The 27337-nt window shown below is 53.0% G+C and overlaps 1 protein-coding gene across 5 annotated transcripts; it reads left to right on the plus strand.

Moving 5' to 3' along the window:
* The first annotated feature begins 721 nt into the window (after nucleotides 1–721).
* ZNF335 (zinc finger protein 335) lies at nucleotides 722–26821 on the plus strand. Of its 5 annotated transcripts, none has more exons than XM_032263683.1 (28): nucleotides 722–821; nucleotides 1478–1728; nucleotides 3276–3516; nucleotides 4969–5046; nucleotides 5302–5607; nucleotides 5707–5847; nucleotides 7508–7648; nucleotides 9485–9737; nucleotides 9823–10000; nucleotides 11305–11417; nucleotides 12605–12623; nucleotides 12757–12873; nucleotides 12959–13035; nucleotides 13116–13276; nucleotides 14313–14542; nucleotides 16700–16793; nucleotides 16931–17025; nucleotides 21870–22129; nucleotides 23116–23227; nucleotides 23310–23684; nucleotides 24898–25040; nucleotides 25117–25271; nucleotides 25419–25522; nucleotides 25611–25688; nucleotides 25910–25993; nucleotides 26053–26145; nucleotides 26228–26309; nucleotides 26399–26818. In XM_032263683.1, the coding sequence occupies exons 2-28, from the start codon at nucleotides 1528–1530 to the stop codon at nucleotides 26524–26526; spliced, it is 4059 nt and encodes a 1352-aa protein (XP_032119574.1). In that variant the 5' UTR covers nucleotides 722–821; nucleotides 1478–1527; the 3' UTR covers nucleotides 26527–26818. The 5 variants fall into 5 exon arrangements, with proteins under 5 accessions (XP_032119574.1, XP_032119577.1, XP_032119576.1 ...); XM_032263686.1 differs by having other exon boundaries at nucleotides 740–821; nucleotides 26080–26145; nucleotides 26399–26821; XM_032263685.1 differs by lacking the exon at nucleotides 722–821 and having other exon boundaries at nucleotides 1071–1728; nucleotides 26402–26818.
* The last annotated feature ends 516 nt before the right edge of the window (nucleotides 26822–27337 follow it).

The following is a 27337-nucleotide window of genomic DNA, read 5'->3' on the forward strand; positions in this document are numbered from 1 at the left end:
AAGTGTTGGAGGAATTACAGGCGTGAGCCACAGCGCTCAGCCTCAACTCTATTAATGTTAACAAATATGTATACAAACCTAAGGGACAAACATTAGCTTTTCTCCACTTCCCCGACTCCCGATCCGTACTTGGCTCCCGAGTCCCTTTCCTGGATGTGATTTTGGACCAGCCCTTCCCATACCCAGATCTCAGTTTCCCTGTCTGTACAACAATAATTATACATCCCCTGCCCATCAAAACACATCAAACCTAACGGGCAGAGCTCGATTGGGCTGCAGAAGTGCGCTGAGTAATAGGTAAAGAGTCCGATAAAATAACTGAAAACATGAATTCCTCTTTAGCCAAGCCAAAGCCGCCGGCAGCCGCACGCTCTTCCGGGCTGTAGTAGGAGGGCCGTAGCCAAATCACCGGGAGCCCCGCCCCATCGGGAGCCCCGCCCCCACCAGGAGCCCACGCCCCAAGAGCGCTAGGCCGGCATTCGCCGCGCCCAACCCTGCGGCCCAGGGAAGGGACCCAGAGTGACGTCACAGTCACTTCTTATGTAACACTCCGCCAAGAGAGAAAATAGTCCCCAACCCATATTGGGCCCGCTCCCAAATACTAGGCGACGTATAAAATCCCAGAGTCTCTTCGGATCCGATTATGGCTTTGAGGCCTCGGAGCGAACTTCCGGAACACTGAAACTGTATCTTTCCCGAGACCAGCACGGGAAGTAGTTCCGGGATACAGTAGGCCGATGGGTCCCTCCGCAGTGGGGGAAAGAGAATGGCGACCTCGTCGATGCCGGAGTCAAAGAGGAACGTGACTACGAAAGCCTCGGGTGAGCTTCGGATAGAGTCAGGCAACCCCACCGTACCCAGCCGTAGAGTGAGGTCACACTGCGGTGATACCCAGAGGCGAGGTCCCGGGCCGGCGGGGCTGTCCGAACCAGGGCCCCGGGGTCCCAGGCCCTTTAGTCGCTCTCGCACTTGCCTGAGCGGAAACCCGGTGCCGCCACAAGATGGCGTCGGGCCTGGAGCACAGGCAGCGCCGGGGACAGCCCCGAGTCGCCAAGCCCCGAGACCGTCGCTGTCAGCCCCCTCCGCAGGGGAACCGTGGGGGAGCGAACCACTGACCCAGGGGGCCACCCGGCTGTACCACCGACCCTGCACCCGGAGGGACGCGGGGACCAAAGGGCTGAACCACTGAGCGGGCTCACACAGAGAAAGGCTCCACGAGAGTCGCGGGGGCGAGGAAAAGGGTCAAGATTACCAGCCATTGACCAACCTCACGGGGAAGGGCCTTAGCCTGGGAAGCACACCTTTTCCGTCCAGTTTTTCCCAAGCTCCCCTCGCAATACACCAGGAAGCCCCGCCCCGTCGGAGACTCAGTCTTTGCGTCTGCAAAATGGGCGCAGGGGTGCCGCTGGGTGGCCCGTGGTTGCCGGGGCTGGGGACGTGGCCCACTTGTTCCAGCCCCAGTCACCTCTCTTCACAGAGTGAAGCCCCTAGACCCTGCTCTCCCCTGTCAGGCAGCCCGCCGATCCGATGGAGGAGAACGAGGTGGAGAGCAGCAGCGACGCGGCCCCTGGGCCTGGCCGGCCCGAGGAGCCCTCTGAGAGCGGCCTGGGTGTGGGCACCTCGGAAGCCGTGTCCGCCGACAGCAGCGACGCGGCGGCTGCCCCGGGCCAGGCAGAGGCCGACGACTCTCGAGTGGGGCAAAGCTCGGACAGTGGCAGCCGCTCTCAGGTATGGACCAGGCTGGAAGGCGTGGGTGGAGGCAGGGACCGCGAGCAGCAGTGCCTGGTAGCAAGAGGAAACAGTCAGCAAGGCCTGTTTATAGCTAATACTTGTTGTTTCTGGTTTACTGTGAGCCAGGCACCATGCCAAGCCCTTAAAATGGATATTCTCATTTCAGCTTCATACCTTCTAAGACATACCATTTCCCCCCACATCTTGCAAAAAAGAAAGCCGAGGCTCAGAGTTCAGACAGAGCCAGGATTCAAATCTAGGCTGTGGTCTTAGCTACTGTACTACCCACAGCCCTGCCTCACACTTTGAGAGGCAGATGTCTAGGCGTGGCAGCTCATTGCCTGTAATCTCAGCACTTTGGAAGGCTGAGGTGGGAGGATCACTTGAGCCCAGGAGTTGGAGACCAGCTTGGGCAACATAGCGAGACCTCATCTCTACCAAAAAAAAAAAAAAGGCAGTAAGGCAGGTGTCCTGGGTTAAATCTGGGTCCTGCCTCCGGTTTACTGGGAAACCTCTTTGAGCCTCAGTCGCGCGGCTAAAGTAGAGTAGAAATACTTGCTTTCAAGGGTGCTTGATTGTGAGCTCCCACTAGACATTCTCTTGCAAACATTTTGTATACCATCTCCTCCTGGCTCTGCCACTTCCTAGCCTTGCGATCTTGAGCAAGCTACCCAACTTCTAGCTCTGCTTCCTCATCTGTAAAGTGGGAATGATAAATTAATATACCTGCCTCATAGAGTTTTTGTAAGGATGAAATGATGAAATGAATTAACATATGCAAAGCTAATAATTAAAGCAGTGCTCAGTGCACTGTAAGCACTCAATAAGTATTAGCCATTTTTATCTGCAAGATAATGACTCTATTCAGTATGTCGTGTGATAGAAGTACACGGCAGTCAGTGGTCCTCACTTTGGGGTCCTGGGGTTTCATTAGTTCAGCAGAGATGGGGCCTGCCATGTGCTCAGCATGTGCTGGGCCCTGGAGACACAGCAGGGGAAAAGACAAGTTTGGTCCAGGCCCTTGTGGAGGGCACAGTCTGGCATGGAGGCCGTTACAAGGCACAGTGAACCACACAGTGGTGTGGTGCTAGGGACATAGGCAGCTGCAGCACTGAGGGTGAAGAAGTCCTGACTTGGCCTTGGAGTGAGCGTTGACTTCCTAGAAGAGGTACCAGCTAAATGGTGCTGAGAAGGCTGGGTAAGAGCCATAGTGATGGCTGGGAAGAGTTTCAGGCAGAGGGAACAAGTTATGCAAAAGCCCAATGAAAATAGCTCCCCCTGGCTTTGGGGTAGACTGCAAAGGAGTCCCTTCCCTTATTTTGAGGTAGCCCCTGATGAGATCCAGGGACACGGTGACTTTTTCTTGGGGGGCTCTGTGACTGGAGGGCCTCTTCCAGTGGTCCTCAGTGGGGCTGAGGGCATGAGTGGCTCCACTGACCATGTTCTTAGGCCAGAGAGCTGTGTCTAGCAAGTGGGAGCTGGCAGGCTGCCCTGCCGCATACCCAGCTGCTAAACTCCTTCCTTCCCTGTTTCATGCCCCTCAGGAGGAGGTGTCCGAGAGCAGCTCAAGCGCAGACCCCCTGCCTAATGGTTACCTCCCTGATTCATCGTCTGTGTCCCGTGGGCCAGTGGCAGGGGTGACAGGCGGTCCCCCAGCACTTGTGCACTCCAGTGTACTCCCAGACCCCAACATGCTGGTGTCTGACTGCACAGCTTCCTCCTCGGACCTGGGCTCAGCCATCGACAAGATCATCGAGTCCACCATTGGGCCCGACCTCATGCAGAGTAAGTGAGGCAGAGGAGCCCCACAGGGGTTTCCCTGCAGTGTCCGGCAGCCAACTGTGCCCGCCCCAGCTGTGTGAACTCAGGCAGATTACTTTCCCATGCACAGTATGCAGAGTGGGAACAGTCACCCCCGTCTCATGATGGTAAATACGGATTTAATAAGACAACATGGTAAAGTTCTCAGCATGGCATCTGGCATATGATAGGCTCTTTTTTGTGTGTGTGACGGAGTCTTGCTCTGTCACCCAGGGTGGAGTGCAGTGGCGTGATCTCGGCTCACTGCAACCTCTGCTTCCTAGGTTCTAGCAATTCTCCTGCCTCAGCCTCCCGAGTAGCTGGGCTGCAGGCACATGCCACCATACCCAGCTAATTTTTGTAGTTAGTAGAGACAGGGTTTCACCATGATGGCCAGGATGGTCTCAATCTCTTGACCTCGTGATCCACCTGCCTTGGCCTCCCAAAGTACTGGGATTACACACGTGAGCCACCGCACCCGGCCAAAGCTCTCAATAAATAATAGAAACTGTTATTGCTTACCTTGTGCCCGGGACTGTTCTAAACTTTACATACAGTAGCTCATTTAATCTTCCCAGTAACCCCAAAAGGTAGAGGGTGTTGTTATGCTCACAGTCCAGATGAGAAATCTGAGGCACCGAGGACACTCATAACTTACCCACTGTCACCAGCAAGCAGTGTGGCGTGTCAGGCCATGAGCCCAGACAGTCTGACTCCAGAGCTGTGTCACCCAGGCTGGAGTGCAGTGGTGCAATGATAGTGCACTGCAACCTCAGACTCCTAGGCTCAAGGGATTCTCTGCCTCTGCCTCCCCAGTAGCTGGGATTGTAGGTGCAGGCCACCATACCTGGCTTATTTAAAAAATTTTTTTTCTCTCTTTATTTATTTATTTATTTATTTTTTTTCAGAGATGGGGTTTTGCTGGGTTGGCCAGGCTACTCTTGAACTCCTGGGTTCGAGCAGTTCTCCTGCCTCAGCCTCCCAAAGTATTGGGATTACAGGCATGAGCCGTGGTGCATGGTGCTGTACCCACTTTTTATTAATGACATTTATACAGGCTATAGCACCTCAAAAAGCCCTAGGATAGCCTGGGAAGCCAACCCTAAGAAAGTGGTGCAGGAGCTGGTCCTTTACCTTGAGAAGTTTGGAGAGGAAGGACTTTCCAGGTTTGGTGGTCGAAGCCCAGATGGCTGGAGTAGCTGTGGCACCCTGTTTAAGTGTGGACCAGCTACTGAGGCAGCATGTACCCAGACCTAGACAGCCTGCCAAGGGAGTCAGCTGAGGCTCCGGGGCGACACAGCTGATTTGCAGTCACACATGGGAGCCAGAATGAGTGTGGACCAGCCCTGCTCACAGGCCAGAGTAGAGCCCCTGGGGGTGGGCCTGTTGCTGAGAACCCCTCCCTAGGAGGTGTGACCCTTCCCCATGTCTGTCCAGGCTGCATTACTGTGACCAGTGCCGAGGATGGCGGGGCCGAGACCACACGATACCTGATCCTGCAGGGCCCAGATGATGGTAAGACCCAGGCGCCAGACTCAGGGAGGCCTGCAGTGGGCAGGGGCATAGATGAGGACAGGCTTTGCCACAGATTCCCTGTGTGGCCCTGGCAGGGTCTGCACTGCTCTGGGCCTTAGTTTTCCTACTAACAGGGTGGCCTCTGGTGGGCAATTTGGTTCTGTGCTCCCTGGGCCTGCCTGGCAAGGGTAGCTACAGCTCAGGGCCAGTGCTGCCCTCCATTTAACCCCCTCCAATTGCCTCTCCCACCCCCAGGAGCCCCCATGACATCACCAATGTCCAGTTCCACCTTGGCCCATAGTCTGGCAGCCATTGAGGCCCTGGCCGATGGCCCCACATCCACATCCACATGCATGGAGCCCCCTGAGGAGGCACAGGGTGGGCCCAGCTCCCTGGTGCAGCTGCTCCCAGCCTCTGGTGCTGAAGAACCGGACCTGCAGAGCCTGGAGGCCATGATGGAGGTGGTGGTGGTGCAGCAGTTCAAGTGCAAGATGTGCCAGTACCGGAGCAGCACCAAGGCCACGCTGCTGCGCCACATGCGGGAGCGCCACTTCCGTCCAGGTGCATCAGCCGCAGCCTACCTGCTTGGACTGCATGGGTGGGGGTAGGTTGCTGGGAGCCAGGCAAGGCAAGCTTGTCTTACCCTCCCCTCACCCCCAGTAGCAGCAGCTGCAGCAGGAGTTGGTAAAAAAGGACGTCTACGGAAGTGGAGCACCTCCACCAAGACCCAAGAGGAAGAGGGACCAGAGGAGGAGGACGATGACGACATTGTAGATGCTGGAGCCATTGATGACCTGGAGGGTAGGCCACCATGGTTCCTAGGCCCACCATCACTATGTCTATCTGCACATACTCACTGAGCTCCTACTGGCCACTTGGAGGGCCAGGAAAGAGGCACTGGCACAGACACATCACAGGTCCCTCCAGTATAAGACAGAGAAGTTTGTGCTCCAGGACGAGGACCTTTGTGTGCAGTTGTGCAGGCTGTACACTGCAAAAGAGCACAGGGGGCCCTGTTCACATTTGCTCCACCGAAATAGAATACAAGTAAAGATGCGAGAGACGGTCCTCGCCCTGCTGCTCAGGCTGGAGTGTAGTGTCATGATTGTTGCTGTTACCTTGAATTCAAGCCATCTTCCCATCTCAGCTTCTGAGTAACTAGGGCTACAAGTGCCTGCCAGCAAGCCTGGCTAATTTTTTAATTTTTGTGGAAACAGGGTCTCCCAGCCTGGGCAATGTGGCAAAACCCCGTCTCCACGAAAAATACAAAAATGAGCCCTTTGTGATATGTGCCTGTAGTCTCAGCCACTTGAGAGGATCACTTGAGCCCAGGAGGTCAATGCTGCAGTGAGCTGTAATTACAGTGCAGTGAGCCACTGCACTCCAGCCTGGGTGACAGAGTGAGACCCTGCCTCAAAAAAAAAAGAAATGCCGGACGCGGTGGCTCATGCCTATAATCCCAGCATTTGGGAGGCTAAGACGGGTGAATCACTTGAGGTCAGGAGTTTGAGACCAGCCTGGCCAACATGGTGAAACCCTGGCTCTACTAAAAATACAAAAAAAATTAGCTGGGTGTGGTGGTGGGCACCTGTAATGCCAGCTACTTGGGAAGCTGAGGGAGGAGAATCACATGAATCCAGGAAGCAGATGTTGTAGAGTCAACTTCGCTCCACTGCACTCCAGACTGGGCGACAGAGCAAGACTCTGTCTTGAAAAAAAAAAAAAAAAAAAGAAAGAGGGAGGGAGAAAAAGAAAAGAAAAGAAAGGAGAAGGGGGAAGGGAAGGAGAAAGGGAAAAGGGAAGGGGGAGGGGAGGGAAAGGGAAAGGAAAAAGGAAAGGAGAAAAGAAAAGAGGAAACGGTTTCGCTGTGTTGCCAGGCTGGTCTCAAACTCCTGTCCTCAAACAGTCCTCCCACCTCAGCCTTCCAAAGTGCTGGGATTACAGATGTGAACTGCCGTGCCTGACCCTAAAATATCATTTCGGTATGCAGTCATTATAACAATTATTAGTGAGTTTTTTTAATACCAATTTTTTGAAACATTATTTTATACAAAATCATATCTCAGTTTGGACTAGGCATATTTCAGGTGTTCAGTAGCCACCTATGGCTGATGGCTGCTGTTTTGGTTAGGGCAGTCATAGAGTTTGTAGATTCAATGTTTATTTAAACTTCTTTCTAATAATGGATGTACAGTGTCTGGAGGAAGGGGTGCCTTTTCCCTGTTCACATGAAGGTGCTTTATGAGCTAGTGGTAGGTGCCAGGAAGGGTGCAGAGAAAGAACTTCAGGATCCCAGGGCAGGAACACTCAGAGTCAGCCAGAGAGACCAGGAAGACTCTGGTGGAAGCATCGCTGTGGGCTTGGAGGAAGTAGGCAGGGATGGGGAAGTGAGCTGGGCAAGGGGTCAGAGCTGAAAGGGTGAGTCCCGCTGCTGTTCACTGTCTTTACTGCCCCCCCACAGAGGATAGTGACTATAATCCAGCTGAGGATGAACCCCGAGGCCGGCAGCTTCGGCTCCAGCGCCCAACCCCCAGTACCCCAAGGCCCCGAAGGAGACCTGGCCGGCCCCGGAAGCTGCCCCGCCTGGAGATCTCAGACCATGGTAAGCTTGGTCTTGGGAGGGGCTCGTGTGGGTGAGTCAGGAGTGGCCTCACTCCCTGCTTACTGCTCTAGAGTTCTGGGGACTTGAGTGTGCCTTGCAGGGCAGCCATCCCATACTGGGTCACCTGTAGGCTTCCTGGGAAAGGGGAAAGCCCTCTAAAGACCCAAGCTCGGGAAACCCTGACTCGGGAAACTCAGCTTTATGGAAATGCCTTTTACCACAATTTGTCATAGCAAAAGAGAAATTTGGGTCTTTACCGCTGAACGAATAAGTTTTAAATACTACTGAAATGAGAACGGAGGAATAAATCTGAGGCCTGGGACTGTCAGAGGAGCCCTGGTTGAGAGTGTTACTGGCTGGGGACAGGAAGGACTGAGCTGTGGTGTGAGCACCAGCTCTGCCGCCTGCAGTCTGTGTGACTTGGAGCTTAAATCTGCTTAAGGGCCAAATGTACCAAAAGAGTACAGTGGCAGCTGTTTGTGGTTGAAGAACCGTTGTATTTTTTTTTTTTTTTTTGAGACGGAGTTTTGCTCTTGCTCAGGCTGGAGTACAGCGTCATGATCTCAGCTCATTGCAACCTCTGCCTCCCAGGCCTCAGCCTCCCAAGTAGCACTCACCACCACACCTGGCTAATTTTTGTATTTTTAGTAGAGACGGGGTTTCACCCATGTTGGCCAGGCTGGTCTCGAACTCCTTCCTGACCTTAGGTGATCTGCCCACCTCAGCCTCCCAAAGTGCTGGGCATGTGCCACCGCACCTGGCCTATTGTATTCTTTAATCTCTATTTCAAAAAGGCCATTTTGGTGAGGCATGTGTATGGAAAGTTACACATACTCTGTGCAGGTCAGTGAGTTTTCACAAGGTGCAACCACCTGTGTAACCAAGCACCTGTGTGTGACCCAGTCAAGAAACAGCATTACCAGCATTATCTGTGGTGTTGTTAATTTTTCTAGTATATATTTAATATTTAAATATGTGGGTTTTTTTTTTTTTTTTGAGACGAAGTCTCACTCTGTAGCCCAGGCTGGAGTGCAGTGACACAGTCTCGGCTCACTGCAACCTCTGCCTCCCAGGCTCAGGCAATTCTCCTGCCTCGGCCTCCTGAGTAGCTGGGATTATAGGCATGTGCAACCCCGCCCAGCTAATTTTTGTATTTTTAGTAGAGACAGGGTTTCACCATGTTGGTCAGGCTGGTCTCGAACTCCTGACCTTGTGATCTACCCGCCTTGGCCTCCCAAAGTGCTGGGATTACAGGCGTGAGCCACCGCGCCTGGCCTGTTGATGTTTTTGAAGAGGTAACAGATTTAGATCGTTCAGACTTCAAAGGGTTTGCAAGCATGAGTCAAGTCTTCTCCTTCCTTCCCTCTCATCAGCCCTCCAGCCGCCTGACCTCCCTAGGGCATGGCAGTGTCATAGCACTGCTATTGCTTTCCAAGCCTTAGAATGTTCTGTGAGGTCACCAAAGCCACCATTCTGGCCTCCCTTGGACAAATGGGGCAAATGAGACTCCAGAAGAGGAATGGCATTGCTTGTGGGTACACAGCATGTCGATGACAGAGCCAAGCCTGGAACCCGGGTCTCCTGACCGGGAGGTCCCAGTTCTCACTGTTGCTTTAATCCAGGCTAGGTTCTACTGTGCTGACCGAATGTCGGCTGTATCGGGGGGTGGTATCCACACTGCCCTCTGCCACAGACTGTCTGTGTCATGCGACTCCATGCACCCATCAGTGGTCTGTGATGAGAGGATGTGAGGATATTTTGGCTGGCCTCTGGCCCACCTGTCCACATCTGTCCTGGTTGTCAGTGGCTGGCTTTGACCTGGCACGTCCATGGCAGGTGTGGAAGGAGAGCCTCTAGTGAGTTCCCAGAGTGGCCAGAGCCCTCCAGAACCACAGGATCCCGAGGCTCCCAGCTCCTCAGGCCCGGGACACCCCGTGGCCATGGGCAAGGCAAGCAGGACCCCTGTGGAACCGGGTGTGAGCCAGTCAGACGCAGAGAATGCAGCCCCCTCCTGCCCAGATGAGCATGACACTCCGCCCCGGCGCCGAGGTCGACCTTCCAGGCGCTTCCTAGGCAAGAAATACCGCAAGTATGTGGAGCAGAGGTCAGGGTCGGGGAGGAGTATGGTTAAGCCCCAGCCCCGCCAGACGTTGCCCCACACCCTCCTTCTGCAGGTACTATTACAAGTCACCCAAACCACTTTTGAGGCCCTTCCTGTGCCGCATCTGTGGCTCTCGATTTCTGTCCCATGAGGACCTGCGCTTCCATGTCAACTCCCACGAGGCCGGCGATCCCCAGCTCTTCAAGTGTCTGCAGTGCAGCTATCGCTCCCGTCGCTGGTCCTCACTCAAGGTGCGGCAGCCAAAGAGGCTTGGGGCTCATGGGAGGGTGAAGAAGGCAAGCAGAGGCCAGCTGGGGCCACCGAGGGAGAACAGTCACACAGCATTCTGGGTCACCCTCTCCTGCTGCTCTTCAGGATGCGTGTCCTGGCTCACTGGCGCACTGAAGAACACCCAGCTCCTTTGACCCTGTGGGAATGTGGGGAGGGGCTGGGGGGCCACCACGGTATTTCTGCAGGCTGCACAGGGCACAGCGGCAGCATGTCTTCAAGAGTGCTGTTGTGGATGTCACAGATTAGCTTGTTCACCACCACAGATGCCATAAAACTGTTTTCATCTGATTCCGTGTGTTAGAAAGACTTCCAGCAGATGGCAGTCATGTGTCTTAAGAAAAGTGTTCCTTTTAGGCCAGGCATGGTGGCTCACGCCTGTAATCCCAGCACTTCAGGAGGCTGAGACAGGCGGATCACCTGAGGTCGGGAGTTTGAGACCAGCCTGACCCACATGGAGAAAACCTGTTTCTACTAAATTACAAAATTATCTGGGTGTGGTGGCGCATGTCTGTAATCCCAGCTACTTGGGAGGCTGAGGCAGGAGAATCACTTGACCTCAGGAGGTGGAGGTTGTGGTTAGCTGAGAACACGCCATTGCACTCTAGCCTGGGTGACAAGAGTGAAACTCTGTCCCCTCCCCCCGCAAAAAAAGAAAGTGTTCTTTTTTCTCCTTAACCCAAAGCTAACGTGGCCTGCAGCAGCCCTGAGCCTTTTATGCAGTACCTGGATAATTAAATCCTTTTGTGGCCCAGTGAGGTTATAGGTGTCCATAGTCCCATTTTACTGACCCAGGAAACTGTGACTCGGCCTGGCCAGTGTGCAAGTTGGCAGCTGTGGGAGAGGGTGCTTTCAGGCATGGTGGTCAGAGTGAGCCCCTGCGCTCTGTGCATGCTGTGCTTTGGGCTGTTCTCTGGGTTCTGCAGAGAGGATGTCCCATGGCACAGTGGGAGAGGTGCAGGCTGTGGCACCATGCTGCCTAGCTTTAGCTCCAAGCTGTGCCTTCATAAGGTCCCTCCACCCTGAGACTCAAGTTCCCCCTTTGTCAAGTTGTGAGCCAGCACAGAGCCTGGCACAGAGTGGGTGCTCTCGCTGGGGGATAGTCCCTGGGCCTTCCCTGGCTTTGACCTGTTCATCAGGGTGTGTCGTCCACACACCTGTGTTCTGTGGGCAGCTCCCGCAGCAACGCTAAGGCTGTGACCACAGGCATGGTGGAGTCGAGATGGGAGAGGAGGCCCAGCCCACCATCTTTTTGTCTGTCTCTCAGGAGCACATGTTCAACCATGTGGGCAGCAAGCCCTACAAGTGTGATGAGTGCAGCTACACCAGTGTCTACCGGAAGGACGTCATCAGGCACGCAGCTGTGCACAGCCGGGACCGGTCAGTGGTGGGTAGGGCCCGGGCAAGAGAGGCCAGGTTGGGCGGGGAAGTGGAGGCCCAGGATAGCCACGGTTCTCACTTATCCAGCGCCTGCTCTGAGCCAGCCCCATTTGTTGCACATTGCAGACATGAGCAGAAAGGCGGTTCACTGCAGATCATCTGGCTTAGAACAGGGCAGTACCAGGGCCTTGAGGTCCCTAGTTCAGCCTCTTACCTCTTGTAAGCTTTAGTTTTTCATCAGATGGGGACAGTTGTTGAGGGCACTGAAGGAAATTGTGTACCTGAAGTTCAGTGAATAATCCAAGATCTTCCAGACTGCAAGTCCTACTCATCTCTCACAGGCTGAGAGTGCACCTGAGACACAGAAACAAAAGTCCTTAGGCACCTAATGATTGCTCACAGGATTAGAATTAGATCTGGAGCTTCAGGAAGGAGTTACCTTCATGAGGGGTGGTGTGTGTGCAGAGGTTGGAGACAGAGGCCCACTGGGACAGCAGCTTCAGCTGTGTGTGTGGAAAAGCCAGCTCAAGATGCTTGCAGGCTTCTTTTTTTTTTAAATGAAAAAAAAAAGGGGGGGTTCTGTGGCCAATTAAGATAGGCATAGGATCACCAGCTTACAGAGGTGTTCAACATCTCTTTCCTGCAGGATTTCTTAGCGCCTTTCTTGACTGATTGATTGACAGAGTCTCACTCTGTCACCCAGGCTGGAGTGGAGTACCACAATGACAGTTCACTGCAGCCTTGACCTCCCAGGCTTCAGCAATCTTCCTGCCTCAGCCCTCCGAGTAGCTGAGACTACAGGCGCTTACTACCACACCCGGCTAATTTTTTATTATTTATTAATTTTTTTTTTTTTTATAGAGACTCTGTCTTGCTGTTGCCCAGGCTGGTTTCAAACTCCTGGCCTCAGTTGATCCTTAGAACCTTTAATATGCAAATAACATTCTGTGATTGAGAGAGAGAAAGAATGTACCATTTCACAAATATATTTGAGTGCAGAATGTGTTATTTACAGCCTGCCTCTTAGCCTTTTCCCCAGTGCACTCCAGCTGGGGAAGCACTGTTATAAGAGAAAGGGGCCTCAGCAGGGAGTAGGCTCAGAGCGGGTACTGGGTCTGTTCAGTGTGAGAGGGTCTGGGGTGGGCTTGGGGAAGCTCTGGTCTAACTCCTCGGCCTTTTCCCCCCAGGAAGAAGAGGCCAGATCCGGTGAGTCTGGGGTGCTGGCCTGGGAAGAGAGCATGCCCCAGGGGGTTGTTTATAGGGGTGGGGGCTAGACAGGAGGTTTTATCCTCCCTCCTCCCCTTCTCTCTCCATCTGGCCCCTTCTTATGCCTTCCCAGACTCCAAAGCTGAGCTCTTTTCCCTGCCCTGTGTGTGGCCGTGTGTACCCCATGCAGAAAAGACTCACACAGCACATGAAGACACACAGCACTGAGAAGCCCCACATGTGTGACAAGGTGGGTGGGGGCTGGGGTGGGGCTGGGAGGAGGGCCTTCCCTGGGTGATGGAGAGTGATTGCCATCTCACTGCTCCCCGTCACAGTGTGGAAAGTCCTTTAAGAAGCGCTACACCTTCAAAATGCACCTGCTTACACACATCCAGGCTGTGGCCAACCGCAGGTACGTCCCTTCGGAGGCCCCTTGGGACAGCAGCAGTCCCCAGCTCATCACTGAGCTTCTCTCCCCCTAACCGCCTCCAGGTTCAAGTGTGAGTTCTGTGAGTTCGTTTGTGAAGATAAGAAGGCACTGCTGAACCACCAGCTGTCCCACGTCAGTGACAAGCCCTTCAAATGCAGCTTTTGTCCCTACCGCACCTTCCGAGAGGACTTCCTGCTGTCCCATGTGGCTGTCAAGCACACAGGTCAGGCTGGGCACACCTCAGCCCCACTCACCAGCCCTCAGCTCCCTGTACCCCTGTCCAGAAGCTTAGCTTTCATCCTCTTCCCCCTCAACAGCCCCAGCCACAGAACAGCCCAAGTCCTGGTGTAAAGAGAATTTCCCATGGGCATATTCATCTTAATCTGAGCCTGTGTTCCCGCACGGCCTGTTGTTCTCTGGATGGCTCTGGGCTAGTTGGTGCCCTTTCTGAGCCTTCTATATTTATGAAATGGGGGAATCATGGCTCACATCTGTAATCCCAGCACTTTGGGAGACCGAAGTGAGCAGATCACGAGATCAAGAGATCGAGACCATCCTGGCCAATATGGTGAAACCCTATCTCTACTAAAAATACAAAAATTAGCTGGGCGTGGTGGCACATAGGACAATCGCTTGAACGTGGGAGGTGGAAGTTGCGGTGAGCTGAGATCACACCAGTGCACTCCAGCCAGGTGACAGAGCAAGACTCCATCTCAAAAAAAAAAAAAAAATAGAAATGGGGGAATCGGAAGTGCCTTCCATATGTTTGTAATGGAAGTAAGTTCCATTCGTTCCTCGAGCCCTGTGTGTGCTGGCACTGGGGCTGGAGAGGAGGCTCCCCTAGGCCCTGCCTTGGCAGGTGAAGCTGCAGAAACAGCGGCATTTGCTTGGCCCGAAGATGCTGCACTGCAAACGTTGGTTCTCTGGTGCCTAGCTCTCTGGTCAGCACACTAGGGGCGATTAGAGAAAAGAAGCTAGGGGTTCCCTTAGCCAGAGTCCTGTGATGACCCATAGGAGGAGGGTGTAGTCACATTACCTTGCAAATAGGCATGCACGGGAAGGCTGTTGAGTGCAGAGGGTGGCCCTGTCTCATTTTTGTCCTGGGCTACCAGAATGAACAGCAGCATGTGTTTGCCTACATATGGGAATGAATTGCTGGAAGTGAGTCAGCTGGAGAGATCCTTAGCGTCGAGAAAGGACTCCTAGAGGGGTCGGCTAGGGGTGGGCAGACTTAAACATGCCCCAACGTGTGCCTCCAGGGGCCAAGCCCTTCGCCTGTGAGTACTGCCACTTCAGCACACGGCACAAGAAGAATCTCCGCCTGCACGTACGGTGTCGACACGCAAGCAGCTTCGAGGAATGGGGGCGGCGCCACCCTGAGGAGCCCCCCTCCCGCCGTCGCCCCTTCTTCTCCCTGCAGCAGATTGAGGAGCTGAAGCAGCAGCACAGTGCGGCCCCCGAACCACCTCCCAGCTCCCCAGGACCTGAGGTAAGCTCAGCTGAGCAGGCAGCAGACAGAGGAGCTTGCGGGCATGAGTCAGGATGACAGGGAGGCCACTTCTCCCAGCCCCAGCATCATTTGCACTTTGAGGTGCAATAAAATGATCCCTGCGCCCTGCCTCTCAAGACTGTAGTAAAGACTTGCTGAGTCACACATACGCCAGCCCTAAGCTTAGAGTAAGGGTGGCTTTCTAGTGCTGGTAATAGAGAATGGAAATACCAGTAAATTCACTGTAATCACGGTTTTTTATTCTCTCTTATACAAGAACTTCACAGGTCAGCAGTCTAGGGCTGATGTGACGATTGTACAGTCATAAGGGAATAAGCTGTCAGTATCCTTGCCCAGTCATCTTAGGCATATGATTTTCATCTTTAAAATGTTGAAAAGTTGCCTCATGGTCCGGTATAGCTGCAGGAGCACCAGGCTTCCCAGCCACATCCCGGGCAGGAAGCAGGAGGAAGGGATGGGGGAGAGGCAAAAAGGATACCTGCCATCTATCGATCTTCCTCATGAACTTCACCTGAAGATCATTGCTTAGTCGTGTGGCCACACTTTACCTAGCTGCAAGGGAGGCTGAGAAATGTAGTCTTGGAGCTGGGTACATTGCCACCTGATGAAAATCAAGTTCTGTTAGCAAGAAGGAAGAGGAGGATAGAAGAGGAGGATGGACGCAGGATAGGTAGCTAGCAGTCTCTGCCGTGTGAGCTGACACAGCATCCCCGGAAAGATGGACCACATGATATGCTGATAGATCACAGGCCCTGGAATCACACAGTCATGGGTTTAAGTCCTCACCCTGCTATGTATTAGGAGTGGGATTCTTGGCCAGCCACTTTACCTCTCTGAGCCTTAGTTGCTTCATCTGTAGTAATGAGCTGGTATATTTTGAAAAGTGGTTATGGGCTGGGCTCAGTGGCTCACGCCTGTAACCCCAGCACTTTGGGAGGCCGAGGCGGATGGATCGTTTGAAGTCAGGAGTTCGAAACCAGCCTGGCCAACATGGTGAAACCCCGTCTCTACTAAAAATATAAAAATTAGCTGGGCGTCATGGCGGGCACCCATAATCCCAGCTATTCAGGAGGCTTAGATACAAGAGTCACTTGAACCCAGGGGGCAGGGGTTGTAGTGAGCTAAGATTGCGCCACTGTGGGTAACCCCCTACATCAGCACCGAGGAAGGAGAGCTGTGCAAGCCCCAGGCACAATTAGTACCTGAAGAATACTTTAGTTTATAGTGTTATTACTCTGTTATTTCCTTTCTATGAACCTTTATGTATAATCATGTATTAGTTTATAGAATTAGTGCCTAAAGTATAACTTACTGCTTACATATACCTAGCTTATATAATCATACTTAGTACTTACATGTACCGTACTTAGTTCCATATAATCTTTCTATATAATCATATAAGTATTGTAGTCGGAGCTGTATCAACACATTTAGTGCTGATTTATATAATCCTTCCATGTAACCATATAGTAGTTTGTAGTAGGAGGAATGCCTAGAGCAGTCACAAAGCGGAAGCAGTATGTGGGAAAACAGCCAGACCAGGACGAGAACCAAAGACCCAGGTGGTGGCATCCCTGCCTGAAAGGGCATACGCTGTATGGCAGGCTTGGAGCAAGAGCCTCTCCTCCTGATAAGGGAGTTGTAGTACCTTGCATCCAGTTCCTGTGGAAAGTAGGCCTCAGGCCTGAGATCCTGCAAATAACTGAGGGAGAAGAATCCCTCTGGTGTGACTGGGTCATGGTGGCTGTACACTCTGTCAGTGTTTTCACGCTTCTCTAACTAGCTCAAATCATCCTCCCATAAAATAGAGCACAAGTCTGTCAGCTCCCACTGCACTGGTTTACAGTATCTTTCTGTAAGAATCCTTTGAAGTCTCCAGCCCCCAGATAAGAAGTGTTACGCACGACACCTGTTGCACACAGCCCACCTCCTTGCCTCGGTGCCCACGTTGGGGGTTACCCACACACCACTGCACACCAGCCTGCATGACAGACTCTGTCTCAAAAAAAATGAAAATCTTACGAAGATGAAATGGGCCAACAGATGTAAAATGCCTGGCAGATTGGAGGCGCTTGGTAAATGGCACTTGAATCTGGGTCAGCCCCTCTCAGGTGTGGCCATATCTCCACGCCATAGATACCCCCAGAGGCAACACCTTTCCAGTCATCTGAGGCTCCTTCACTGCTCTGTCCTGACACCCTGGGTGGCGCCACCATCATCTACCAGCAAGGTGAGCTCTGTGGGAGGGTAGGAGCTCTAGGTGGGGCAGGGGCGGGTTGTGCTGGTGGGGGCTGGAAGATGGGGAGGCAGTGGTATTGGGTGGCGGTTTTCTAGCACTTGGTCAGGCTTAGGTCCCACCCCACTCAGGAGCCGAGGAGTCGACCGCGCTGGCCACGCAGACGGCCTTGGATCTTCTGCTGAACATGAGCGCTCGGCGGGAACTGGGGGGCACAGCCCTGCAGGTGAGCTGCCTTGGAACCTGCTCCCCTTCCCAGCTCCCGCGGGTGCCCAGCCCTGCACTGGACACAGGGACTAGAGGACACAATGAATCAGAGCTGCCCCACCCTTGGGAGCTACTCAGTAGTAGAGGAGACAGATCGCTGAAGTCCCATGGGCAAACACAGGAAGAGGCTGTGCCAGGGAGGCCGCAGGGTCTCCTATCCATTCTCCAGAGTCACTGAGACCTCTGCCAGGTGGAGCGAGTATGCACGGCCCCCATGGCATCTAGTAGGGCTCTGTTTTTTGTTTTTTTTTAAAGATGGAGTCTCACTCTGTCATCCAGGCTGTAGTGCAGTGGTACGATCTTGCCTCATTGCAACTTCTGCCTCCCAGGTTCAAGTGATTCTTGTGCCTCAGCCTCCTGAGTAGCTGGGACAACAAACACCCAGCTAATGTTTTGTATTTTTAGTAGAGACAGGGTTTTGCCATGTTGCCCAGGCTGGTCTGGAAATCCCAAGCTCAGGCAATCCACCCATCTCGGCCTCCCAAAGTGCTGGGATTACTGGTGTGAGCCACCAGGCCCGGCCAGGGCTCTGTTCTTGTTTGGTCTTCCTCCTACCTCTGGAGCCACCATGTGCCTGTGGGTACCCCCACGTGGGTCTGAACGAGCTTTCCATCTACAAGAGTGCCCTCATTCCAGGACACCACCTACAGCCTGCAGACACCCAGGGCTTCCTCTAGATCAGAACACTCTCTCGAGTTCCTGGGGTCTTGATTCATGCCCCTCCCCACGCCCCTCTTCACATCTGGCCTGGTCTCCAAGGCAGGGGGAAGTTTATTAGCCCCTCCTGTTTCGCAAGAAAAAGCCCCTCCTTTTTCTTAAAAACTTGAATTTTTAAGATCACAAATTCCAGAAATCTTTATAGAGTTTAGTTCATGGCAATTAGGGGGTGTATAGAAGTTTTACATTTTTAGATAGGAAAATGTATCAATCTTTTATAGTTTTGCCTTTGGTATCATCCCTACAAAGACTCCCCCAACTTGTACCCCAAAGTGACATAAACATTCATTTATATTTTTTTCTTAGGATTTTATTTTTTAAACTTAAACCTTATTCCACCTGGAATTTATTTCTGGTGTATGCAGAAATGTAGGGATTTATTTTTTTTTCCAGAGTCATCCAATGCGGTATGTTCAATGGTATCTCTTCCCCTGTGGTTTGAAGTGTCCTACTTATTATATACTAGGTTCTCAAATATGTAGGAGTCTGTTTCTAGACTTCAGTTCTGTTCTATTGATATATCTCCTGTTCCCATGCCAATCTCATGTGGTAGCGTTTTTCTGCTTAAAAAAGCACATGCTTATAAAAGAAACAGAATGAACATTAGGAAATGTTTTAGTACTATAGGGTGCAGCCCTGTAGGGTTCTGTGAGCCCCTTCCTACTGGTGTGGTGACAAGAAACTGTAGAAATAAAAGACATAGACACAGAGGTAGAGAAAAGAGAGTTTGGGCTCGGGGGTCCACTGCCAACCAACGCGTGGAGACCTGCAGTGGCCCCCGAGTGCCTGGACACTGTGACTTTTACTGAGTACAAAGCAGTGGGCAGGGAAGGTAGGGTGACAAATGGTGGTCAGTGACAGGGTCAGGTAAATCACGTGTCTTGAAGATAGGGGGCCCAAGACATTCAAGTAGCCGAGGCGAGGAGAAAACGTAATGCATCAGCGCTCTTCGCATGTCTGTTAGAAATGTCAAGGACACTAAGATTATATTACTGTTATTAATTCTTATCTTTTAAGAAAAAGAGAAACCAGGTGCAGAAGCAGGGCGTGAGAGTAGACAAGGAACGTGACCACTGAAGCACAGCATCACATAGAGACAGTTAACCCCCAGATGTCTGTGGGCCTCCCTGACAGCCATCAGGCCTTGCCACAAGAGCTTGGAGAAGCGGAGTTTTCTCCTAACTTCCCCAGGAAGGAAATGTCTCGGCCATTTTGGGTATCTCCTTCCCTAGCTGGCTAAACAGCGGCACTTGCACAGCACTGGCGCTGCCGCACAGCCGAGGCGCCCTCCAGCAGCCCTTACGCGGGCGTGACAGAGGGCTTAGAGCATCTTGCCTTAGGATCGCTTTGTTTACAATGTCACCTCAGTTCCATGCTTCATACCCCGATAGTCATTAGTAAAATTAAAGGTTATATTGAGTATGTATCTTTATAAGTAACTATAAGATTATATATGATTATATAAAGGAATAACTATGTGCCTACATTTCTAATTGTTTCCTAAATCAGTATTTACATGGGAACAGGCTGAGGTTTCAGACACTTGCCATGGCACTTGGGGGCTCCCTTCCTACATAGTACAAGGTACAATTTTTGGCATTTCTCCTCTCCCCTCAGATACCCAGTTAATGGGTCCAGAAGAGTTTCTTCAGGGCTTTGTCGATGCGCATACTAACACCTAGACATTTGACCCTTAAAAAATAGGCCGGGCGTGGTGGGTCACAGCTGTAATATGGAAGGCTGAGGTGGGTGGATCACAAGGTCAGGAGATCGAGACCATCCTGGTCAGCATGGTGAAATCCCATCTCTTCTAAAAATACAAAAATTACCCAGGTCTGGTGGCATGTGCCTGTAGTCCCAGCTACTCAGGAGGCTGAGGCAGGAGAATCACTTGAACACAGGAGGTGGAGGTTGCAATGAGCCGAGATCACGCCACTACACTCCAGCCTGTGTGACAGAGGGAGACTGTCTCCAAAAAAAAAAGAGGGGGATCTCACTATTGTTGCTCCTCAGCGTCATCTCTTTTTTCACTTAACAGTGTGTGAGGCCGGGCGTGGTGGCTTACACCTGTAATCCCAGCACTTTGGGAGGCCGAGGCTGAGGGATCACAAGGTCAGGAGATTGAGACCATCATGGCCAACATAGTGAAACCCTGTTTCTACTAAAAATACAAAAACTTAGCCGGGCATGGTGGTGCACACCTGTAGTCCCAGCTACTCAGGAGGCTGAGGCAGGGGAATTGCTTGAACCCGGGAGGTGGAGATTGCAGTGAGCCAGATCATGCCTTTGCACTCCTGGCTGGTGAGACTGAGACTCCATCTCAGAAAAAAAAAGAAAAAAAGGTAACAGCGTGTGATGCACAGCCTGGCCAGCACCTGCAGTTACCTTCATTCTCCTAAGATCTCCATCTTGCATCTCTGTATCATTCCATCACATGGATGTTCTCAGCTGTAGTTAGGCAGTCCTTTATTGGCTATTTTGTTTTTTTATTAATTCAAGCAGTGCTTCAGTGTACATATATTTTCAGTGCTCATAAACAGTTTTTTATTTTTTTTGAGTCAGATTCTCACTTTGTCGCCCTGGCTGGAGTGCAGTGGTCTGATTTCAGCTCACTGCAACCTCTGCCTTCTGGGTTCAAGTGATTCTTCTGCCTCACCCTTCTGATTTGCTGGGATTACAGGTGCACGCCACCACACTCAGCTAATTTTTTGTATAGTAGAGACAGGATTTCACCATGTTGGCCAGGCTGGTTTTGAACTCCTGACCTCAAGTGATGGGCCTACCTCAGCCTCCCAAAGTGCTAGGATTACAGGTGTAAGCTACCATGCACAGCCAACATTTTTGCAGGGTTTTTTGTTTCTGTTTTTTGAGACGGAGTCTCGCTGTGTTGCCAGGCTTGAGTGCAGTGGTGCGATCTCAGCTCTCTGCAACCTCCACCTCCTGGGTTCAAGCAATTCTCCTGCCTCAGCCTGTCGAGTAGCTGGGATTACAGGCACGTGCCACCATGCCTGGCTAATTTTTGTATTTTTAGTAGGGACAAGGTTTCACCACTTTGGGAGGCCAAGGCAGGAGAATTGCCTGAGCCCAAGAGTTCGAGACCGGCCTGGGCAACATGGTGAAACCCTGTCTCTTAAAAAAAAAAATTAGCCAGGTGTGGCAGGACATGCCGGTAGCCTAGCTACTTGAGAGGCTGAGGTGAGAGGATTGCTTGAGCCCAGGAGGTTGAGGCTGCAATGAGCTGTGATCACACCATTGTACTGCAGCCTGAGCAATACCATCTCAGAAACAAACGTAATTGTGTGACTGCGAAAGAGGCTGAACTTCTCTATGTTCAGAGGCCATTTTATCCCTTTTCTAAAGTATCTGTTTGTATCCTGTATCTGTTTTTTTAATTGTTAGTTTTTAGTTATTTCTTTGCAGGAACTCCGTATGAGGGAAGTCCACTTTTTATCTCTGAGTTGTTAAATATCTCCCCACCCCAATTTTTCGTTTTCTGACTTCATTTTATGGTTAGTTTTGCTCTAGGTTTTATCTTTCCCTGTCATGAATAGAAAAATCTCCCCATTCCAATTCTGAAATACTTACCTAATTTTATTTAGTTTTATGAAGCCAACTGTGGAATACAATGTACGCTGGAGCTCTTTTTTCTAAGTGATTTGTCACTTGTCCCCAGTATTTCTTGACTGCAGCGATACTGATACGTTGGGGCAGATACTGTTGTGTGGTGGGGCAGTCCTGTGCATCATGGGATGTTCAGCAGCACACCTGGCCTCCCCTGCTACATGCCAGTACCCTCCCCCTCCTGTTGTGACAAGAAGGGTCTCCAGACATTGCCAAGTGTTTGTGGGAGGCAAAATTGCTCTGCCCTGTTCCTGTTAGTCTGTTGCCAGTTGCTGAGTGAGATTTGGGAAGCCAGAGTGTATTTTAGAAAGAGCTTGAGTTATACAAATGAGTGGTGGCAGCACTGGTCTGATAATTGTGTGTGGGTGCATCTGAGAGCACTGAGATGGGAGAGGGGTCTTGCGTACCCACTCCTCTGCCACAGACACTGACCATCTTGCCCCACCCCCCTCGGTGCCGTTGCAGGTGGCCGTGGTGAAGTCGGAGAACATGGAAGCGGGGTTACCATCCCCTGGTGGGCAGCCCTCCCCTGAAGGTACCACTCCACAGGTGGTCACCCTCCATGTGGCAGAGCCAGGGGGTGGTACAGCAGCCGAGAGCCAGCAAGGCCCTCCTGACCTACCACAGATCACCTTGGCACCTGGTCCATTTGGTGGGACTGGCTACAGCGTTATCACAGCACCCCCTATGGAGGAGGGGACGTCAGCTCCCGGCACACCTTACAGGTGAGACCTGCTGCTTGCAAGGCTGCTTTCAGCTCTTGGTAGGTGTGGTGTGTCAGTCCAATTTTGGGCCCCACCCAAGCCTAGTTGGCTGGAGGTAAAAATCCCAATACACATAAAGTGATTGGTGGTGTTTATTTTTCTCAGAAGGTCAAGAGCTACCATTTTTTGGCCACTTAGATATTCCAAGCACTTGGCACTTGTGATGGTACCTAAACCATTCCCATGAGGTCCAGGTTTCCCTTGTTTTACAAATAAGGGAATGGACTAGGGAGGTTAAGTAACTGGCCTGAAATCAGACACACGGTAGGTGAGATTTGGGCCCTGATCCTTTGGTTCCCATGCCCAAGGGCTCTGTGGCTTGGATGATCCCGGTGTTCTCCTGTTCTGACATTCTGAGCAAGCTCGGGCTTTTTTGCCAGCATTTGAGGCCTGGCACTTGCACTTGGCTTCTCCACAATGAATTAGCTTGGGCAGGCATGTTTGTGTTCACCAAACTCTTAGGCCATCTGAGGAAGTCCTGAATCCAAGTGTCGAATTGTTCAGCTGGGTTGGGAGTCAGGGTCCCTGGGCCTGTGCCCTTGGCCAGCACCTGGGCGGCAGGTCCTTATTAGCCCAGCCTCCTCCACTAGCTCCTGGTGGCAGATTCACTGTTTGCTACTGGTTGGCCTGGTCGCCCTGTCCTGCTTGACTTGGCCAGACTTGGGCTGGACCCCTCTGCCTCACTATGTGCCCCTCACCTCGCCACATTTACCGAGGAGGACAAGGATTACCAGTTTTCGAGAAGGACTTATGCCTGACTTGTAATCATTTACAGAAGAGACAGTAGAGGGCCATTTGGTAACAGGGCAGAGCCACATTTGAACTCTGGGCCCTTCTGATTTGAGTCCATCAGTGGTGACAGTCACTCCTCAGTTGATGCCTGTTGCTTGGGGAAGGGGGCTCCTGTGGCCCTCCATCTTCTCCTAGAACCTTCTCCGTGTCCACAGCGAGGAGCCCCCAGGGGAGGCAGCCCAGGCTGTGGTTGTGACTGACCCCCTAAAAGAAGCTGGCACCCACTACATCATGGCTGCTGATGGTACCCAGTTGCACCACATCGAGGTGAGGCTTGGGGAGGCCAGCCTCCCCCCCACTCCCCCACTCCCCTCGCCTTCTCAGCACCTCATGCTCCGTCTCTCCACAGCTCTCCGCAGATGGCTCCATCTCCTTCCCAAGTCCAGATTCCTTGGCCTCTGGTGCCAAATGGCCCCTACTGCAGTGTGGGGGGCTGCCCAGAGACGGCCCTGAGCCCCCATCTCCAGCCAAGACCCACCGGATAGGGGACCCCCAGAGGTCTGCCTCCCCACCTCCTGCAGCCAGCAAAGCACTGGGCCCAGCAGTGCCCCCCTCACCACCATCCGCAGGCACTGCAGCATCAAAGAAGTTTTCCTGCAAGATCTGTGCTGAGGCCTTCCCTGGCAGAGCTGAGATGGAGAGTCACAAGCGGGCTCACGCTGGGCCTGGTGCCTTCAAGTGCCCCGACTGCCCCTTCAGTGCCCGCCAGTGGCCTGAGGTTCGGGTAGGTGCTGGCTGTGTTTCGGCTGTCATTCATTGGGCCACTTGTTTGTATAACAAACCTTTAATAAGTGCCCTTTCAAGCCAGATCCCCTGGTCCCCTCTGAGGGGATGAGATGGGTCAGAGATGACTCAGCAGGGTCCCAGCTCTCAGCAAGCTTGGTCTGGTGGGGAGGCAAACCAGACACAATGTGACTAATGCCAGACAGTGTCCTGAGTGAACCAAAGGTGCATGGCAGAGAGCAAGTCATTTGAACTTGGGGGTGCTGGGGAAAATGCCACAGAAGGGATGGCCGAGCTGGGCCTCTAGGAGCAAAGGCACAGAGATGTGTGACAGGCATAGCTAGGGAGACTCAAACGTCTAGAACAAGGGTCCCCAACCCCTGGGCCACATCCATGGTCTGTTAAGAACCAGGCCACACAGCCGGTGAGCACACATTACTGCCTGAGCTCCACTTCCTGTCATAGCAGCTGCGTTAGAGGCTCACAGGAGCACAGCCCCACTGAACTGTGCATACAAGGGATGTAGGTCGCATACTCTGTAGAAGAATCTAACTAATGCCTGATGATCTGAGCTGCAAGTTTCATTCCAAAACCATCACCCTGCACATGCCGTGAAAAAATTATCTCCCATAAAACCAGTCCCTGGTGCCAAAAAGGTTGGGGACCACTGGTCTAGAATACTGAGGGCACAGAGGTTCAAGGTGGTTAGGGAGCCAGTATGAAGAAGGTAAGTAGGCAGGTTCTGGGGCAGGTTTACATCCCCACTTGGGGCCTCCCTGTTTGCCTGAGGATTTCCACTTTTCATATCCTATCATGCACTGACATCCTCCCCAGAGGTAAGAGGGAAGCAGGGCCTAGGGCCCCTCTCTCTTGATACAGAGACGGAGGCCCCGTGAAGCAGGCCTCAGCCCTAGAATATCAGGGGTCGATGGGATCTGCACAGGTCCCTTCATCCACACCTGTAAGTTACATATGGGTAAACAGATTTTCCAACTGACCTAATAAGGTTGGAACCTATAGCCTTTCACTCTTAGGACACAGCAGCACCAGATGTTGATCTGGCTTGGCCTTTCTACCCAGCTTCTTGTTAGCACCCAGGATTTTGGTTTTCCCAGGTCCACTTTGCCTAGTTCTCTGACCAGCTGCAGGGACCTGGCAGTTTATTGTCCTCTATCCTGACCCAGCTGATGCCCCCAACTCGGTCCTCTCTGCAGGCACACATGGCACAGCATTCAAGCCTGCGGCCCCACCAGTGTAGCCAATGCAGCTTTGCCTCCAAGAACAAGAAGGACCTGCGGCGGCACATGCTGACTCACACCAAGGAGAAGCCTTTTGCGTGCCACCTCTGTGGGCAGCGGTGAGGCCAGATACCAGGGGGTGGAGACTGCTGGGCATGTATGGGGGAGCTAACCCAAGCCACCTTTCATCCCCAGTTTCAACCGTAACGGGCACCTCAAGTTCCACATCCAGCGACTGCACAGTCCTGATGGGAGGAAGTCAGGAACTCCTACAGCCCGGGCCGCTACCCAGACCCCAACCCAGACTATCATTCTCAACAGTGATGATGAAACACTGGCCACCCTGCATAGTGAGCTGCCTCTAGGGCCACAGGGTGGGCACCAGGGTAGATCCAGACTTGGGCCACTGCCCCAAAAAGCACCTCTGGGCACAGTAGAGGCTGGGGCATTGCAGGTTTTCCTGGACCCCAGGTGAACCTCCTCTCCTTTCTGCCCAGCTGCACTCCAGTCCAGTCACGGGGTCTTAGGCCCAGAGCGGCTGCAGCAGGCACTGGGCCAGGAGCACATCATTGTCGCCCAGGAACAGACAGTGACCAATCAAGTAAGAGTCAGGGTTGGGGGCCCTCTGGCCAATGACAGGCAGGGGTTGGGGTAGAGAACTGAGGCTAGAGCTGACTTGATCCTGGCAGGAGGAAGCCACCTACATCCAAGAGATCACCACAGCAGATGGCCAGACTGTACAGCACCTGGTAACCTCCGACAACCAGGTAAGCTACCGTTGATCCCCTCAGCTGTGACCGTCTACCCTCCCTCCCAAGAACCCACCTCAGGGAGGAGTGATACTTCTCAAACCATCCCTCCTGGGGTCCATGCTTGCCAACAACTGCATTGTTGCTGGTGGCGTCCCTGGTCTTCCACTCGCCTTCTTAGCTGAGCTCCTAGTGGGTGGGGCCTCGGCATCTGCCTCCTTGCTGCCCTCCTCCCACAGGTGCAATACATCATCTCCCAGGATGGTGTCCAGCACCTGCTCCCCCAGGAATACGTTGTGGTCCCCGAGGGCCATCACATCCAGGTAAGTCAGGCCTGGGATGAGGGTGGGGTGTGGCAAAGGGCTGCATGACCTCTTTCCAGGATCACAGGTTGGCTTCCTCTCTGCAGGTACAGGAGGGCCAGATCACACACATCCAGTATGAACAAGGAGCCCCGTTCCTTCAGGAGTCCCAGGTAGGGCCCTAGCAGGACAGAGGGACCTGCAGCACAGGCAGGATTTTTCCAGGCCAGCATCTTACCAGCTTCTCCCCTCCAGATCCAGTATGTGCCTGTGTCGCCAGGCCAGCAGCTAGTCACACAGGCTCAACTTGAGGCCGCAGCACACTCGGCTGTCACAGGTACGGAGCTGGACCCTGAGGAGCATGGGGCTGGGTTCGGGCCCAGCTCCTGAGCCTCCAGCTCACCATGCTTTTCCCTCCTCTGGCAGCAGTGGCTGATGCTGCCATGGCTCAAGCCCAGGGCCTGTTTGGCACAGACGAGGCAGTGCCTGAACACATTCAGCAGCTGCAGCACCAGGGCATCGAATACGACGTCATCACCCTGGCCGATGACTGAGCCCTGAGGGCCCAACACAGATCATGGATTTGAGGCCAGCCCTCCTGGGGGTAGGGGAGCACCAGGAGTCACCTCCCTCTTCATTTAGGATCTCTAGATACTGGATAGCCAGCATCCTGTCATTCCTAGGGAGCCAGACCTATTGTGTTGGGGTTAAGGGCAGCCATGGGCCCCAGCCAGGATGTGCTGGGTGCCCCAGCCTGCGGGCAGGCTTTGAGAGAAAAATTTATTTTTGTTTGGATAGACCCACTGGTCTCTCAGTCTCAATAAAGGGACCAGAGTCCAGTCCTGACCAGCTTACTTTGTCTGCTTTCTCCTGCAGCCTGAACCAGGCCAGGTCCTGTGAGGTAGAGGTTGTCTGGCTCCACAGTGTGCCCTGCCCTGCCTCTGTTAAGTCCGGTGATCCACCAGCAGGGCAGAGCCTTGCTGCAGAGGCCTGGCAACAAGAGAGGCAGCTGAGCCACCAAGAGCCCCAGCCAGCACCTTCAGACTTGCTTCCTCCCTGGGCCCTAGGGAGCATGCGGTCTGTGCCTATAGGCCCCCCTCAGAGGGCAGCACAGCACCAAGGCCCTGGTGGCTCTGAGGCTGCTCTCCTGAGCCTCAACTGTGAAGCACACCCAGCTGTCTGCTCACTGTGGGGATCCAAGGCCAGCTAGAGCCTGACTTACGGGTTGGGGACAGGCACAGCTCTCCGTGCTCTGATCCCCAGGGGTATTCATGCAGGCCCTGCTGGGGGGGTTTGGAACTAGGGGATGCAGGGCCTTGGACTCTTTAGACCTGAGCACAGGCAGAGGCCACCAAGGACCCAGCT

Source organism: Sapajus apella, unplaced genomic scaffold (assembly GCF_009761245.1).
Source record: "Sapajus apella isolate SASKATOON/1434 unplaced genomic scaffold, GSC_monkey_1.0 scaffold137, whole genome shotgun sequence".
In the NCBI taxonomy this organism is placed as follows: Eukaryota; Metazoa; Chordata; class Mammalia; order Primates; family Cebidae; genus Sapajus; species Sapajus apella.